This window comes from Triticum aestivum, chromosome 5B (assembly GCF_018294505.1).
Source record: "Triticum aestivum cultivar Chinese Spring chromosome 5B, IWGSC CS RefSeq v2.1, whole genome shotgun sequence".
NCBI classification, from domain to species: Eukaryota; Viridiplantae; Streptophyta; class Magnoliopsida; order Poales; family Poaceae; genus Triticum; species Triticum aestivum.
The window spans coordinates 275,006,609-275,019,747 of NC_057807.1; the positions used below are offsets into that span (position 1 = coordinate 275,006,609).

At 53.4% G+C, this 13,139-nt stretch overlaps 1 protein-coding gene across 8 annotated transcripts in view; it reads right to left on the reverse strand.

The window, feature by feature from the left end:
- Window positions 1-13,139, reverse strand: part of LOC123111342 (cytochrome P450 714C2) — a 36,292-nt gene that overhangs the window by 21,699 nt on the left and 1,454 nt on the right. Inside the window, exons 4-13 of one of the 8 annotated variants that reach the window (XM_044532116.1) lie at window positions 12,539-12,765; window positions 12,127-12,374; window positions 9,810-10,173; window positions 8,307-8,363; window positions 7,607-7,744; window positions 7,307-7,497; window positions 7,088-7,180; window positions 6,720-6,949; window positions 6,288-6,389; window positions 6,067-6,087 (exon numbers count right to left, since the gene is read on the reverse strand). In XM_044532116.1, coding sequence (XP_044388051.1) covers window positions 7,694-7,744; window positions 8,307-8,363; window positions 9,810-10,173; window positions 12,127-12,374; window positions 12,539-12,765 — 947 coding nt within the window. In that variant the 3' untranslated portion in view covers window positions 6,067-6,087; window positions 6,288-6,389; window positions 6,720-6,949; ... (1 more) ...; window positions 7,307-7,497; window positions 7,607-7,693. Of the gene's footprint in view, window positions 1-6,066; window positions 6,088-6,287; window positions 6,390-6,719; window positions 6,950-7,087; window positions 7,181-7,306; window positions 7,498-7,606; window positions 7,745-8,105; window positions 9,145-9,237; window positions 9,785-9,809; window positions 10,174-10,461; window positions 11,577-12,126; window positions 12,375-12,538; window positions 12,766-13,139 lie in introns of those variants that run through there. The other 7 variants (XM_044532117.1, XR_006454388.1, XR_006454389.1 and 4 more) reach the window with 7 other exon arrangements.

Genomic DNA, 13,139 nt, shown 5'->3' on the forward strand with positions numbered 1-13,139 from the left:
CGACGACGTCCGCACCGACTCGCGTTACACAAGATACATGGGTGCGTGTTACGCCTGCTCGTCTCGGCGTCCGTCGTCGCTACCCGTGACGACGCCCGCCTCGACTTCGCGTTTACCTAAGAATAAAACAGGCGTGGCAGTGTGTCCACGTGCTCGTCTCGGCGTCCATCGTCGCTACCGCGACACGTCCGCCTCGACTCGCGTACCCTAAGAAGACAGGGTGGCAGTGGTGTCACGTGCTCGTCTCGGCGTCCGTCGTCGCTACCGCGACGACGTCCGCCTCGACTCGCGTTACCCTAAGATAGACAGGGTGGCAGTGGTGTCACGTGCTCGTCTCGGCGTCCGTCGTCGCTACCGCGACGACGTCCGCCTCGACTCGCGTTACCCTAAGATAGACAGGGTGGCAGTGGTGTCACGTGCTCGTCTCGGCGTCCGTCGTCGCTACCGCGACGACGTCCGCCTCGACTCGCGTTACCCTAAGATAGACAGGGTGGCAGTGGTGTCACGTGCTCGTCTCGGCGTCCGTCGTCGCTACCGCGACGACGTCCGCCTCGACTCGCGTTACCTAAGATAGACAGGGTGGCAGTGGTGTCACGTGCTCGTCTCGGCGTCCGTCGTCGCTACACGACGACGTCCGCGCTAAGACATGGGTGGCAAGTGGTGGTCACGTGCTCGTCTCGGCGTCCGTCGTCGCTATCGCGACGACGTCGCCGCCTCCAACTCGGCGTTACCGCGAAGACACGGTGGGCAGTGGTGTCACGTGCGGTCGTCTCGACGTCCGTTGTCGCTACCGGCGACGACGTCCGCCTCGACTCGCTTAACCCCTAGATAGACAGGGTCGGTCAATCGGTGGTCCATGTGCTCCGTCTCGGCCGTCCGTCGTTCGCTACCGCGATGACGTCGCGCCTCGACTCCGCGTTACCCTAAGATAGAGCAGGGTGGCAAGTTGGTGTGCACCGTGCTCGTCTCGCGCGTCCGTCGTCGCTAAATTCCGACGGACGTCCGCCTCGGACTCGCGTTACCCTAAGATAGACAGGGTGGCAGTGGTGTCACGTGCTCGTCTCAGCATCCGTCGTCGCTACCACGACGACGTCCGCGCTAAGACTGGGTGGCAGTGGTGTCACGTGCTCGTCTCGGCGTCCGTCGTCGCTATCGCAACGACGTCCGCCTCGACTCGCGTTACGCTAAGACAGGGTGGCAGTGGTGTCACGTGCTTGTCTCGGCGTCCGTCGTCGCTACCGCGACGACGTCCGCCTCGACTCGCGTTACGGTAAGACAGGGTGGCAGTGGTGTCACGTGCTCGTCTCGGCGTCCGTCGTCGCGATAATCGCGACGACGTCCGCCTCAACTCGCGTTTCGCTAAGACAGGGTGGCAGTGGTGTCACGTGCTCGTCTCGGCGTTCGTCGTCGCTACCGCGACGACGTCCGCCTCGACTCGCGTTACGCTAAGACAGGGTGGCAGTGGTGTCACGTGCTCGTCTCGGCGTCCGTCGTCGCTACCGCGACGACGTCCGCCTCGACTCGCGTTACCCTAAGATAGACAGGGTGGCAGTGGTGTCACGTGCTCGTCTCGGCGTCCGTCGTCGCTACCGCGACGACGTCCGCCTCGACTCGCGTTACCCTAAGATAGACAGGGTGGCAATGGTGTCACGTGCTCGTCTCGGCGTCCGTCGTCGCTATCCGCGACGACGTCCGCCTCGACTCGCGTTACGCTAAGACAGGGTGGCAGTGCTGTCACGTGCTCGTCTCGGCGTCCGTCGTCGCTATCGCGACGACGTCCGCCTCGACTCGCGTTTGCTAAGACAGGGTGGCAGTGGTGTCACGTGCTCGTCTCGGCGTCCGTCGTCGCTACCGCGACGACGTCCGCCTCGACTCACGTTACGCTAAGACAGGGTGGCAGTGGTGTCACGTGCTCGTCTCAGCGTCCGTCGTCGCTACGCGACGACGTCCGCCTCGACTCGCGTTACCTAAGATAGACAGGGTGGCAGTGGTGTCACGTGCTCGTCTCGGCGTCCGTCGTCGCTACCGCGACACGTCCGCCTCGACTCGCGTTACCTAAGATAGACAGGGTGCAGTGGTGTCACGTGCTCGTCTCGGCGTCCTCGTCGCTACCACGACGACGTCCGCGCTCGCGTACAAGACAGGGTGGCAGTGGTGTCACGTGCTCGTCTCGGCGTCGTCGTCGCTATCGCGACGACGTCCGCCTCAACTCGCGTTATGCGAAGACAGGGTGGCAGTGGTGTCACGTGCTCGTCTCGACGTCCGTCGTCGCTACCGCGACGACGTCCGCCTCGACTCGCGTTACCCTAAGATAGACAGGGTGGCAATGGTGTCACGTGCTCGTCTCGGCGTCCGTCGTCGCTACCGCGATGACGTCCGCCTCGACTCGCGTTACCCTAAGATAGACAGGGTGGCAGTGGTGTCACGTGCTCGTCTCGGCGTCCGTCGTCGCTACCGCGACGACGTCCGCGTCGACTCGCGTTACCCTAAGATAGACAGGGTGGCAGTGGTGTCACGTGCTCGTCTCGGCGTCCATCGTCGCTACCACGACGACGTCCGCGCTAAGACAGGGTGGCAGTGGTGTCACGTGCTCGTCTCGGCGTCCGTCGTCGCTATCGCGACGACGTCCGCCTCAACTCGCGTTACGCGAAGACAGGGTGGCAGTGGTGTCACGTGCTCGTCTCGACGTCCGTTGTCGCTACCGCGACGACGTCCGCCTCGACTCGCGTTACCCTAAGATAGACAGGGTGGCAATGGTGTCATGTGCTCGTCTCGGCGTCCGTCGTCGCTACCCGCGATGACGTCCGCGCTCGACTCGCGTTACCCTAAGATAGACAGGGTGGCAGTGTGTCACGTGCTCGTCTCGGCGTCCGCGTCGCTATTGCGACGACGTCCGCCTCGACTCGCGTTACCCTAAGATAGACAGGGTGGCAGTGGTGTCACGTGCTCGTCTCAGCATCCGTCGTCGCTACCACGACGACGTCCGCGCTAAGACTGGGTGGCAGTGGTGTCACGTGCTCGTCTCGGCGTCCGTCGTCGTATCGCAAACGACTCCGCTCGACTCGCGTTACGCTAGACAGAGGTGGCAGTGGTGTCACGTGCTTGTCTCGGCGTCCGTCGTCGCTACCGCGACGACGTCCGCCTCGACTCGCGTTACGGTAAGACAGGGTGGCAGTGGTGTCACGTGCTCGTCTCGGCGTCCGTCGTCGCTAATCGCGACGACGTCCGCCTCAACTCGCGTTTCGCTAAGACAGGGTGGCAGTGGTGTCACGTGCTCGTCTCGGCGTCCGTCGTCGCTACCGCGACGACGTCCGCCTCGACTCGCGTTACGCTAAGACAGGGTGGCAGTGGTGTCACGTGCTCGTCTCGGCGTCCGTCGTCGCTACCGCGACGACGTCCGCCTCGACTCGCGTTACCCTAAGATAGACAGGGTGGCAGTGGTGTCACGTGCTCGTCTCGGCGTCCGTCGTCGCTACCGCGACGACGTCCGCCTCGACTCGCGTTACCCTAAGATAGACAGGGTGGCAATGGTGTCACGTGCTCGTCTCGGCGTCCGTCGTCGCTACGCGACGACGTCCGCCTCGACTCGCGTTACGCTAAGAAAGGGTGGCAGTGCTGTCACGTGCTCGTCTCGGCGTCCGTCGTCGCTATCGCGACGACGTCCGCCTCAACTCGCGTTACGCTAAGACAGGGTGGCAGTGGTGTCACGTGCTCGTCTCGGCGTCGTCGTCGCTACCGCGACGACGTCCGCCTCGACTCGCGTTACGCTAAGACAGGGTGGCAGTGGTGTTCACGTGCTCGTCTCGGCGTCCGTCGTCGCTACCGCGACGACGTCCGCCTCGACTCGCGTTACCCTAAGATAGACAGGGTGGCAGTGGTGTCACGTGCTCGTCTCGGCGTCCGTCGTCGCTACCGCGACGACGTCCGCCTCGACTCGCGTTACCCTAAGATAGACAGGGTGCAGTGGTGTCACGTGCTCGTCTCGGCGTCCGTCGTCGCTACCGGACGACGTCCGCCTCGACTCGCGTTACCTAAGACAGGGTGGCAGTGGTGTCACGTGCTCGTCTCGGCGTCCGTCGTCGCTATCGCGACGACGTCCGCCTCGACTCGCGTTACGCTGAAGACAGGGTGGCAGTGGTGTCACGTGCTCGTCTCGGCGTCCGTCGTCGCTACCGCGACGACGTCCGCCTCGACTCGCGTTACCCTAAGATAGACAGGGTGGCAATGGTGTCACGTGCTCGTCTCGGCGTCCGTCGTCGCTACCGCGACGACGTCCGCCTCGACTCGCGTTAGCTAAGATAGACAGGGTGGCAGTGGTGTCACGTGCTCGTCTCGGCGTCCGTCGTCGCTACCGACGACGTCCGCCTCGACTCGCGTTACCTAAGATAGACAGGGTGGCAGTGGTGTCACGTGCTCGTCTCGGCGTCCGTCGTCGCTACCACGACGACGTCCGCGCTAAGACAGGGTGGCAGTGGTGTCACGTGCTCGTCTCGGCGTCCGTCGTCGCTATCCGCACGACGTCCGCCTCGACTCGCGTTACGCTAAGACAGGGTGGCAGTGGTGTCACGTGCTTGTCTCGGCGTCCGTCGTCGCTACCGCGACGACGTCCGCCTCGACTCGCGTTACGCTAAGACAGGGTGGCAGTGGTGTCACGTGCTCGTCTCGGCGTCCGTCGTCGCATAATCGCGACGACGTCCGCCTCAACTCGCGTTTCGCTAAGACAGGGTGGCAGTGGTGTCACGTGCTCGTCTCGGCGTTCCGTCGTCGCTACCGCGACGACGTCCGCCTCGACTCGCGTTACCCTAAGATAGACAGGGTGGCAGTGGTGTCACGTGCTCGTCTCGGCGTCCGTCGTCGCTACCGCGACGACGTCCGCCTCGACTCGCGTTTCGCTAAGACAGGGTGGCAGTGGTGTCACGTGCTCGTCTCGGCTTCCATCGTCGCTACCGCGACGACGTCCGCCTCGACTCGCGTTACGCTAAGACAGGGTGGCAGTGGTGTCACGTGCTCGTCTCGGCGTCCGTCGTCGCTACCGCGACGACGTCCGCCTCGACTCGCGTTACGCTAAGACAGGGTGGCAGTGGTGTCACGTGCTCGTCTCGGCGTCCGTCGTCGCTACCGCGACGACGTCCGCCTCGACTCGCGTTACCCTAAGATAGACAGGGTGGCAGTGGTGTCACGTGCTCGTCTCGGCGTCCGTCGTCGCTACCGCGACGACGTCCGCCTCGACTCGCGTTACGCTAAGACAGGGTGGCATTGTGTCACGTGCTCGTCTCGGTGTCCGTCGTCGCTACCGCGACGACGTCCGCCTCGACTCGCGTTTCGCTAAGACAGGGTGGCAGTGGTGTCACGTGCTCGTCTCGGCGTCCGTCGTCGCTACCGCGACGACGTCCGCCTCGACTCGCGTTACGCTAAGACAGGGTGGCAGTGGTGTCACGTGCTCGTCTCGGCGTCCGTCGTCGCTACCGCGACGACGTCCGCCTCGACTCGCGTTACGCTAAGACAGGGTGGCAGTGATGTCATGTGCTCGTCTCGGCGTCCGTCGTCGCTAGCACGACGACGTCCGCCTCGACTCGCGTTACGCTAAGACAGGGAGGCAATGGTGTCACGTGCTCGTCTCGGCGTCCGTCGTCGCTACCGCGACGACGTCCGCCTCGACTCGCGTTACGCTAAGACAGGGTGGCGGGGGTGTCACGTGCTCGTCTCGGCGTCCGTCGTCGCTACCGCCTCGACTCGCGTTACGCTAAGACAGGATGGCGGTGGTGTCACGTGCTCGTCTCGGCGTCTCGCGACGACGTCCGCCTCGACTCACACTAAGACAGGGTGGCAGTGGTATTCTTAAGAATTTGACCTATTTCCAGCCAGATGTTGTTAACATTGTTGTGCAACAGGACCCCATGGAGAATACCCTGGAGTATGTGAGATTTATGTTCATGGGAAAAGAAAAAGAAAAGGTTAGAAATCACAGGGAATACATACAACCTTGGAAAAACTGTAAAGAGAAATAAATCTGTTTGCAAAAAAGACAGAGGAAATGAAATAAAATTTTCGTTTAGTCACACGTACCGAGTAGTCGAATGGAACACCCTGCAGAAAGAAAGCATAGAAAAAAAGAAAGTTATTTTTCAATGAAAAAGGAAGTTTAAGAACGTTGTGAATAAATAAAACAAAGCACAAAAATAAATGACGTAACAAAAAAAGCCAGCTGAAATAAAAAAGAGGTTGGGTGTGTGTGTGTGGGGGGGGGGGGTGTTATTAAAGAGATAAGTAGATAAGTCAATACTCACATATTTTCTTAAGATTTGTTTGGTTTCTGGCATCAGGTTTTCATTGCAAGGGTGAGCGACCATGTAGTAAGTTAGACTCTCGCGCAGGCTCTTTGCATGCTCCTGTTTTTGTTTTACATAAAAATAACAGTTAACTTGAAGTAAAAAAAGGAAAAACATTTTATGTTGGTGTAAAAACACAGCAGGATATAAAGAAATGAAGATATAAAACACATGTGAGAGACTATGAAACAGAAAAAATGAGGCTGACAAAAAGCATAAAAAAGGATGAGGTTTTAAGCAGCAAAAAGTTGAGCTGCATTACCTGAATATGCGATGTGTGTGTTATCAGTTGGACAAAAAAATACAAAAAAGACGAAAAAGGGTGGTTGCTAAATACTGAAAAGGATCATGCTTAAAAATGCTAGTATTTCAGTCGTTGGATTGCATTACTCTTTATTTTGAAGAGCACACACTCCAGAAAGACACGCCCATGTCAGTCACATTTACTTGTGATCTGTTGTATGCCAGCCTGAAAGAAGCTTTGAAATTCTTGATTACAAGCTGAGCTTCGTCAGCAATCAAGTCGGTTCTGTTGTTTGGGCAGAGGACTTCGAACATTTTTTTCCTAAAGTTAGCAACAACTGTGTACAGAAACCGTATGAGCTTAAAGGTAAAAACACCTGTACATTGATCCAAAAATAAACAAAAAATATTAGCACAAAACGCCATGGTGACTTTTTACTGAAAAATAAAAAAGACATGGGACTTGCATGGAGACTATAAATTGTATGGCTTGTTTCTTGGACTACGAAAAATACCATGTGAATTCGATCAAGCTGGAATCCTATCATTCTCTCCCTCAGGTGAACAGATAACGCCATTGGAGTTTCAAATGCCTTTTGGAATAATTTCTGGATAAATTTGACCCGATCAAAGATGCATCAAAGGCACAGAAGGGGGGGGGGGGCACAAAAAAGAACAGAGCATTGAATGGAAAAAAGAGAGTATTGTCTGCCCATATTTATGTTTGTACTTACAGCAATGTCGCATTCGATATAGTATCTTGACCAGTAACTTGGTGGGAGAAGATTGTGTCTATCCTATTCATTTTGCTCGACCATTACTGCTTTTCCCAACATATTAATCACGTACTTATTTACCCGGCCATACACTTGCATGCAAGAACCCTATGTTCAACCAATGTCGAGCCCATTGTACTATTCTTGGGCTGCCACAGAATGAAAAATATGGAAAATTCAGAGTTAGAAAAGAAGCTTGAAGGGAACAAAAAAGAGGAAAGGGATGTTCTTCAAATGATGTTACCATTGCTTATATACCTTTGCGGTGCTTTCAATTGAAGTTTTTCATATCTTACTCATCCCTGTACAGGTTAGATTGTCTATGGAGATATGTCAACCTGAATATCACCCTTGCTGCTCTGTGGTTCTTTGTGATCTGAGAATCAATTTCTCCTCCTACAGAAAAGCACAACAAAAAATTAGGAGTAGCAAGACAAATGAGTTGTTCCTTTCTACTAAGAGGGGGTAAACTGATGTAAAAATAATGGCAGCTGCTGATTTCTTTGAACAATATTCAGTTTTCATATATTAACTTGCTACAGAAAAACAAAGCGATGTTCAGAGAATTAGCTCATTCTCTGAACAATGGCAGCTGCTGATTTCCTTGCACAGTGTTCAGAATTCATACAATAAATTGCTACAGAAATACAAAAAAAATTCAGAAAATAATTCCTTCTTGAACAAATGACAGTTTGCTGTCAGAATTCATATGACAACTTGCTACAGAAAAACAAAGCGATTTTCAGAGAAATAGTACATTCTTGAGATAGTGGCAGCTGCTATCACATTGAAAAGTGTTCAGAATTTCGTCCAAAATAGATTCCCCCAACAGAATAAAAATGAACTGCTAGTCTTAGTTCATTCACTGAAAAAATGCCATTGTTTCAGAGATGCATTTAGGGATTTTCTTTTTCCCACATCCACAGCCGGTTCCGATTCCCTATGGAGATATGTAAACCTGAATATCATCCCTGTTGTTCTGTTGTTTTTGTGGTCTGAGAATCAATTCCTCCTCCTGCACAAAAGCACAAACACAAAATTAGGAGTAGCGAGAGAAATGAGTTGTTCCTTTCTACTAAGAGGGGGTAAACTGATGTAAAATAAGGGCAGCTGCTGATTTCTTTGAACAAATTCAGATTTCATACATTAACTTGCTACAGAAAAACAAAACGATTTTCAGAGAATTAGCTCATTCTCCGAACAATGGCAGCTGCTGATTTCCTTGAACAGTGTTCAGAATCTATACAATAAATTGCTACAGAAATACGAAACAATTTTCAGAGAATAGTTCCTTTTTGAAATTCATACGACAACTTGCTACAGAAAAACAAATCAATTTTCAGAGAATTAGTACAATCTGGAACAGTGGCACCTGCTATCCTTAGTTCATTCACTGAAAAAATGCCATTGTTTCAGAGATGCATTTTAGGGATTTTCTTTTTCCCATATCCACAGCCGGTTCCGATACTTCTATGGATTTTCGCAGAGATACTGCTACATGATGCTCGGTCGTCAACGAAAGATGAGACCAAGGTGGATGAGTTGCTGGCAAAAATCCGATTTTGTGTGAAACAGTAAACAATCTTCTTTTGTGAGAACAGAGCCACCAAGGTGGTCTGCTTTTCTTCAGTTTTGACATACACATTCCTTCTATATTTTCTTGTCCACCATCCTCACTGGATTAGTCCTTCCAAAACATTTAAATCATCTTCTTCCTCATGCTGAGAACGAGCAAGTTGTGCTCTAACGGCATCATCAGAGCAGAGCGGCCAAATTCGCCATCCCTGTGCTGCTCCCTGTCAAATCCAGGTGTTCGTGAGCTCGGAGACGGTGCCGCTGTCAGCCATGGACTCATCGGAAGGAAGAGGGGAGGGGGAGGTGGGTAGTACCTGGACATCCTCGGAGGCGACGCGGAGTCGCGGACGCCGTTGGGAAGCTTGGTGATGCGGGTGGGGACGACGCACGGGGGGAGGTCCAGCCCGGGTAGGAGGCGCAGGAGCAAGGTCGCGCACGCGGCGGAGGCCGTACGGCCGCCAGACAGGCACCGCCTCGCCGTATTGGCCGCTTCCGGCCCTGGAACTCGCGGAGCCCGTGCGGTTGCTGCGCCTCGCCGTATTGCCTGTTGCTGCCCTTTGACCTCGCGGTGCTAGTGCTGGCGCGACGCCTCGTCGTACTAGCCACCTCCCTCGCGGCGCTCGTGCGGGCACAGCGCTCGTGAGGCGCCTCGGCGAGGAGGGGGAGGGGAAGCAGCAGGGCAGCTGCAGCGGAGGAGGAGGGGATGGAAAAGGAAAAGGGAATTGCGCACGGCTGGGCTTTTCCAGAAAAGGAAAAAGGCTAGAAAGGGAAAGGGAATAGGTGGAGCGACGAGCGCGGTCGGAATCGATCGCTCCCGCGATCGATCGCCAAGGAGTCGTTTCGCAAAAAAACCTCATTTACAAGAGGGAGGCTTGATCATACGTACCGTTTTCAATTTGCGTAGCTTGTCGAAGTCTAATGCTTCTCCATGACAAACGTCAAGGACTTCCGCCCGAGCGCGATCCTGCCATTCAGGGTGCGCCGCAAGAAGCATCAGGCACCACGCGGCAGTGCTCGAGGTTGTCTCATGTCCCGCGAAGTAGATGTTCTTGCAGTTGTCGACGATGAAATCCTCAGGTGTGCACGAAGAGAATGAAGCGGCTTTAGAACCCTCAATGATGGAGTGCAGAAAAAACTTATTTCGGGTGGCCGCTGAATCTTGTCCGTGCTTCTTGGCTATGTCCAAGATGAGGCTACGGATGCAACTCCCCAGGTTCCAAATCTCTCTGTTACTCTTTGTCGGTAAATATCTGTTTATTGCAGCAGCAAAATTCAAGCATATTTATTATCAAAAATAAGTACTCCTCTAAAAAAATTGAAAAGGAGGAAGACCCCGGCCTCTGCATCCCGGCGATGTATACAGCCATTTTATTAATTATTAACACAAGACCTTACAAAGTCATACAACAATAAGACTAAAGCCACCGTCTAAGCAACATCTGTTGCTACTCCTATCCAGATGATGAAGGGGCGCTGATAGTCTGGGCCTAATACCAAATAGACCTCGCAGCCAAACCTAACATCTAAGACCTGAGGTCCCAACCAAGACGCCTGCCGGGTATGGGCACCCACCAGTCCGGCGTGCTCCTCAACCAGGACGCCTGCCGGGTATGAGGCAGCCGCAACCACCTGCCACCAATCCATCTTCAGAGTTGTACTGCTGCATGTACCTTGCCCGGTCTAGCTGCCACCGACGCCACATGACGCCAGACAGCGTCGACCTCCTGCGCGTATCCATCATCGCACATCAGACGACTAATCTACATGGCGCCATGCCATCGAGATCCGACACCATCAATGTGTATGATGAAGCACTGCTCCTCCTCTTGTCGCCTCCATCCATCACTTGCTCCAAAATGATGCCCCCACGAGGGAAAGCGATACTAAGAACGCCATCATCGTCCAATCCGGGAGTCCCAGATCTAGGGTTTCCCCCGGAGCACCCCGAGTCTGATGACGCCAACTGCAACGACGATGCCTCGACAAGGAAACGACATCAAAGACGCCGCCATCGTCCGCCATGACCATAGTCGGCGCGATTTTCATCAGCAGTTGCGCCACCGGGCATATGCTGCCAGCCTCGCTGGTCCCTTCAACCGTAGCAAACTCCAAAACGATGCCCTGAAGAGGGACTATGACGCAAAAGCACCGCCATCGCTCGATCCCATGGAGATCTAGGGTTTCCCCCGGAGTTGCCCGAGTTGTCAAGGACCATTCAAGGATGGAGTCCCACAGATCCGTCCAGCTGCCGACATGTCGCACTTGCCATCGCGCCGACCGTGACCCGGAGACCAAGCTCACGCCTGGGCCCAGATCCGGCCGCGCCGCCGCGGATCTGGTCACGACGCCGCCGTCCCTGGCGACCGTGGCGTCCCAGATCTTGAAGTCGCCTGCCATGGGGTATGGGATCGCCGGAGCGCCGCCAGCCCCCGCCGTGACGTCCGGCCGCACGCCACGCTCTTGCCCGAGGGCGCCGGCCCGCGCCAGCTCCTCTCGAGCGGGAGGGCACCTAGTCCCCGCCGCCGCCGGCGACGGCAAGGCTTTGCCTGGCCGCGCCCTCGGGCGGCCGCGAGGGAGGAGGAGGACGAGAGGGGGGGTCGGGGGCGATGGGATCTGGGGCCTCCCAGCCACCGCACGAGGGCGACTCGGGCTACTGCTTTTTTTTAAAGCAAAACATGTGTCAAATCATGTTGGAGTAGTGGCTAGAAAAGAACAGTCCATCGGTGACACTGAACTTCGATATACTATAGTGTACTGTTATAGTTCATAATATCCAATCCTGTAGCTTTTCTATCTGTCTAACAGCTCTTCATTGAACATGGTACATGCACTTGCATGAAAATTGTAAAGCATTGCATTTAGAAAAAAATAAACATGATTTGTATTCAAATTAATCAAGTGGAAATAGGACATATATATCGAAGTGACCCTAAAATGAATCTGATACTGGCGGAAACTTTCTGAATTCGAAATATCTGAGACAGGTACTGACCGTTGTTAGCTTAAGTACTTATACATGTTATTGGAAAATTCGTGCTACTTCCCAAATGCATAAACTATACAGTTTCACAGCTGTGAAGAATCAATAATGGAATGCCACTGCCATCATAGCCATCATGGTATAGTATGTGAAATAGCCTCTGGGGTTGATGTCAAATACATCATATATAAAGATAAAGATGATATGAATACATTGAACATACCTACTTCCAGGAACACCAATAAGCATACTTCGCTTCGCCATCGCTTTCTGAAGTTGGCGAATTTTGTAAAATATCTCTTTGCCTTCGACAAAACTGCTTCCAAAAGAAGCTCTTGATATAACATCAGCTGAGAAGTTCCGCAAGAACTCATCAACTACAATCTCTGCCCTGCCTCCTTCAGACTCAACCTTTTCTTCCCATGAATTCAACATTGATAGTGCAGCATCCATCATCAAATTAACCATTCCCTGTGGATATTTCCACAATCAAGTTTAGTCTAATGGTGCATGTAGTAATCATTTTTAAGCAAGCATTATTGTTGAACAACACCATGAAAAAACACTGTCTGAAGCATTTTTGCCTAAAAAAAGGCGTGTCTGAAGAAAAATACTCACGGTGAAGGCACAATTACCTTAACCTTGTCCATGAAGAATTCAGGTGCAATGACCTTCCGTTGGTGTACCCATAGGTCACCATTCGCCGTCAAAATTCCCGTACCAAGAAGAGCTCCATGCTCTTTCTGCAAGTAGCTAGGCTTTCCAAGGTCCAAAGACTTGCAACTGGCCAGCTCCTTCACCATGTCAGGATGTATGACATGTAGAGTTTGTATGCTTCCAGTAGCATACAAGTAGATGGAACCTGACACATCAAATTTACGGCAACTTGCAAGGTTTAAATATGCAGCTCAGAGGCCATTTATCCATGTTATCGGGCCAAATCCCGCTGTCTAATCAAAGATTCATAACAGTAAAATAATACACATGTCTACTTAAGCAGAACTTAAATACAAATATTCTTAAAAGCAAAGTTTATGTTAAGTTAATGGCTCAAAGTGAAGATTAGTCAACATATGGCGAGACACGCTATATAGTACATAATCTAAACGACTACGAAATTCTAGGAGATAACAGGTCCTCATCAAAGAACATAACTGGCTTCAGCATCTAGCACCATCTACTCATCCTGAAACTACAAAAGGCCTCGATTTTTTTGTGATTATAATTGTGCATTCC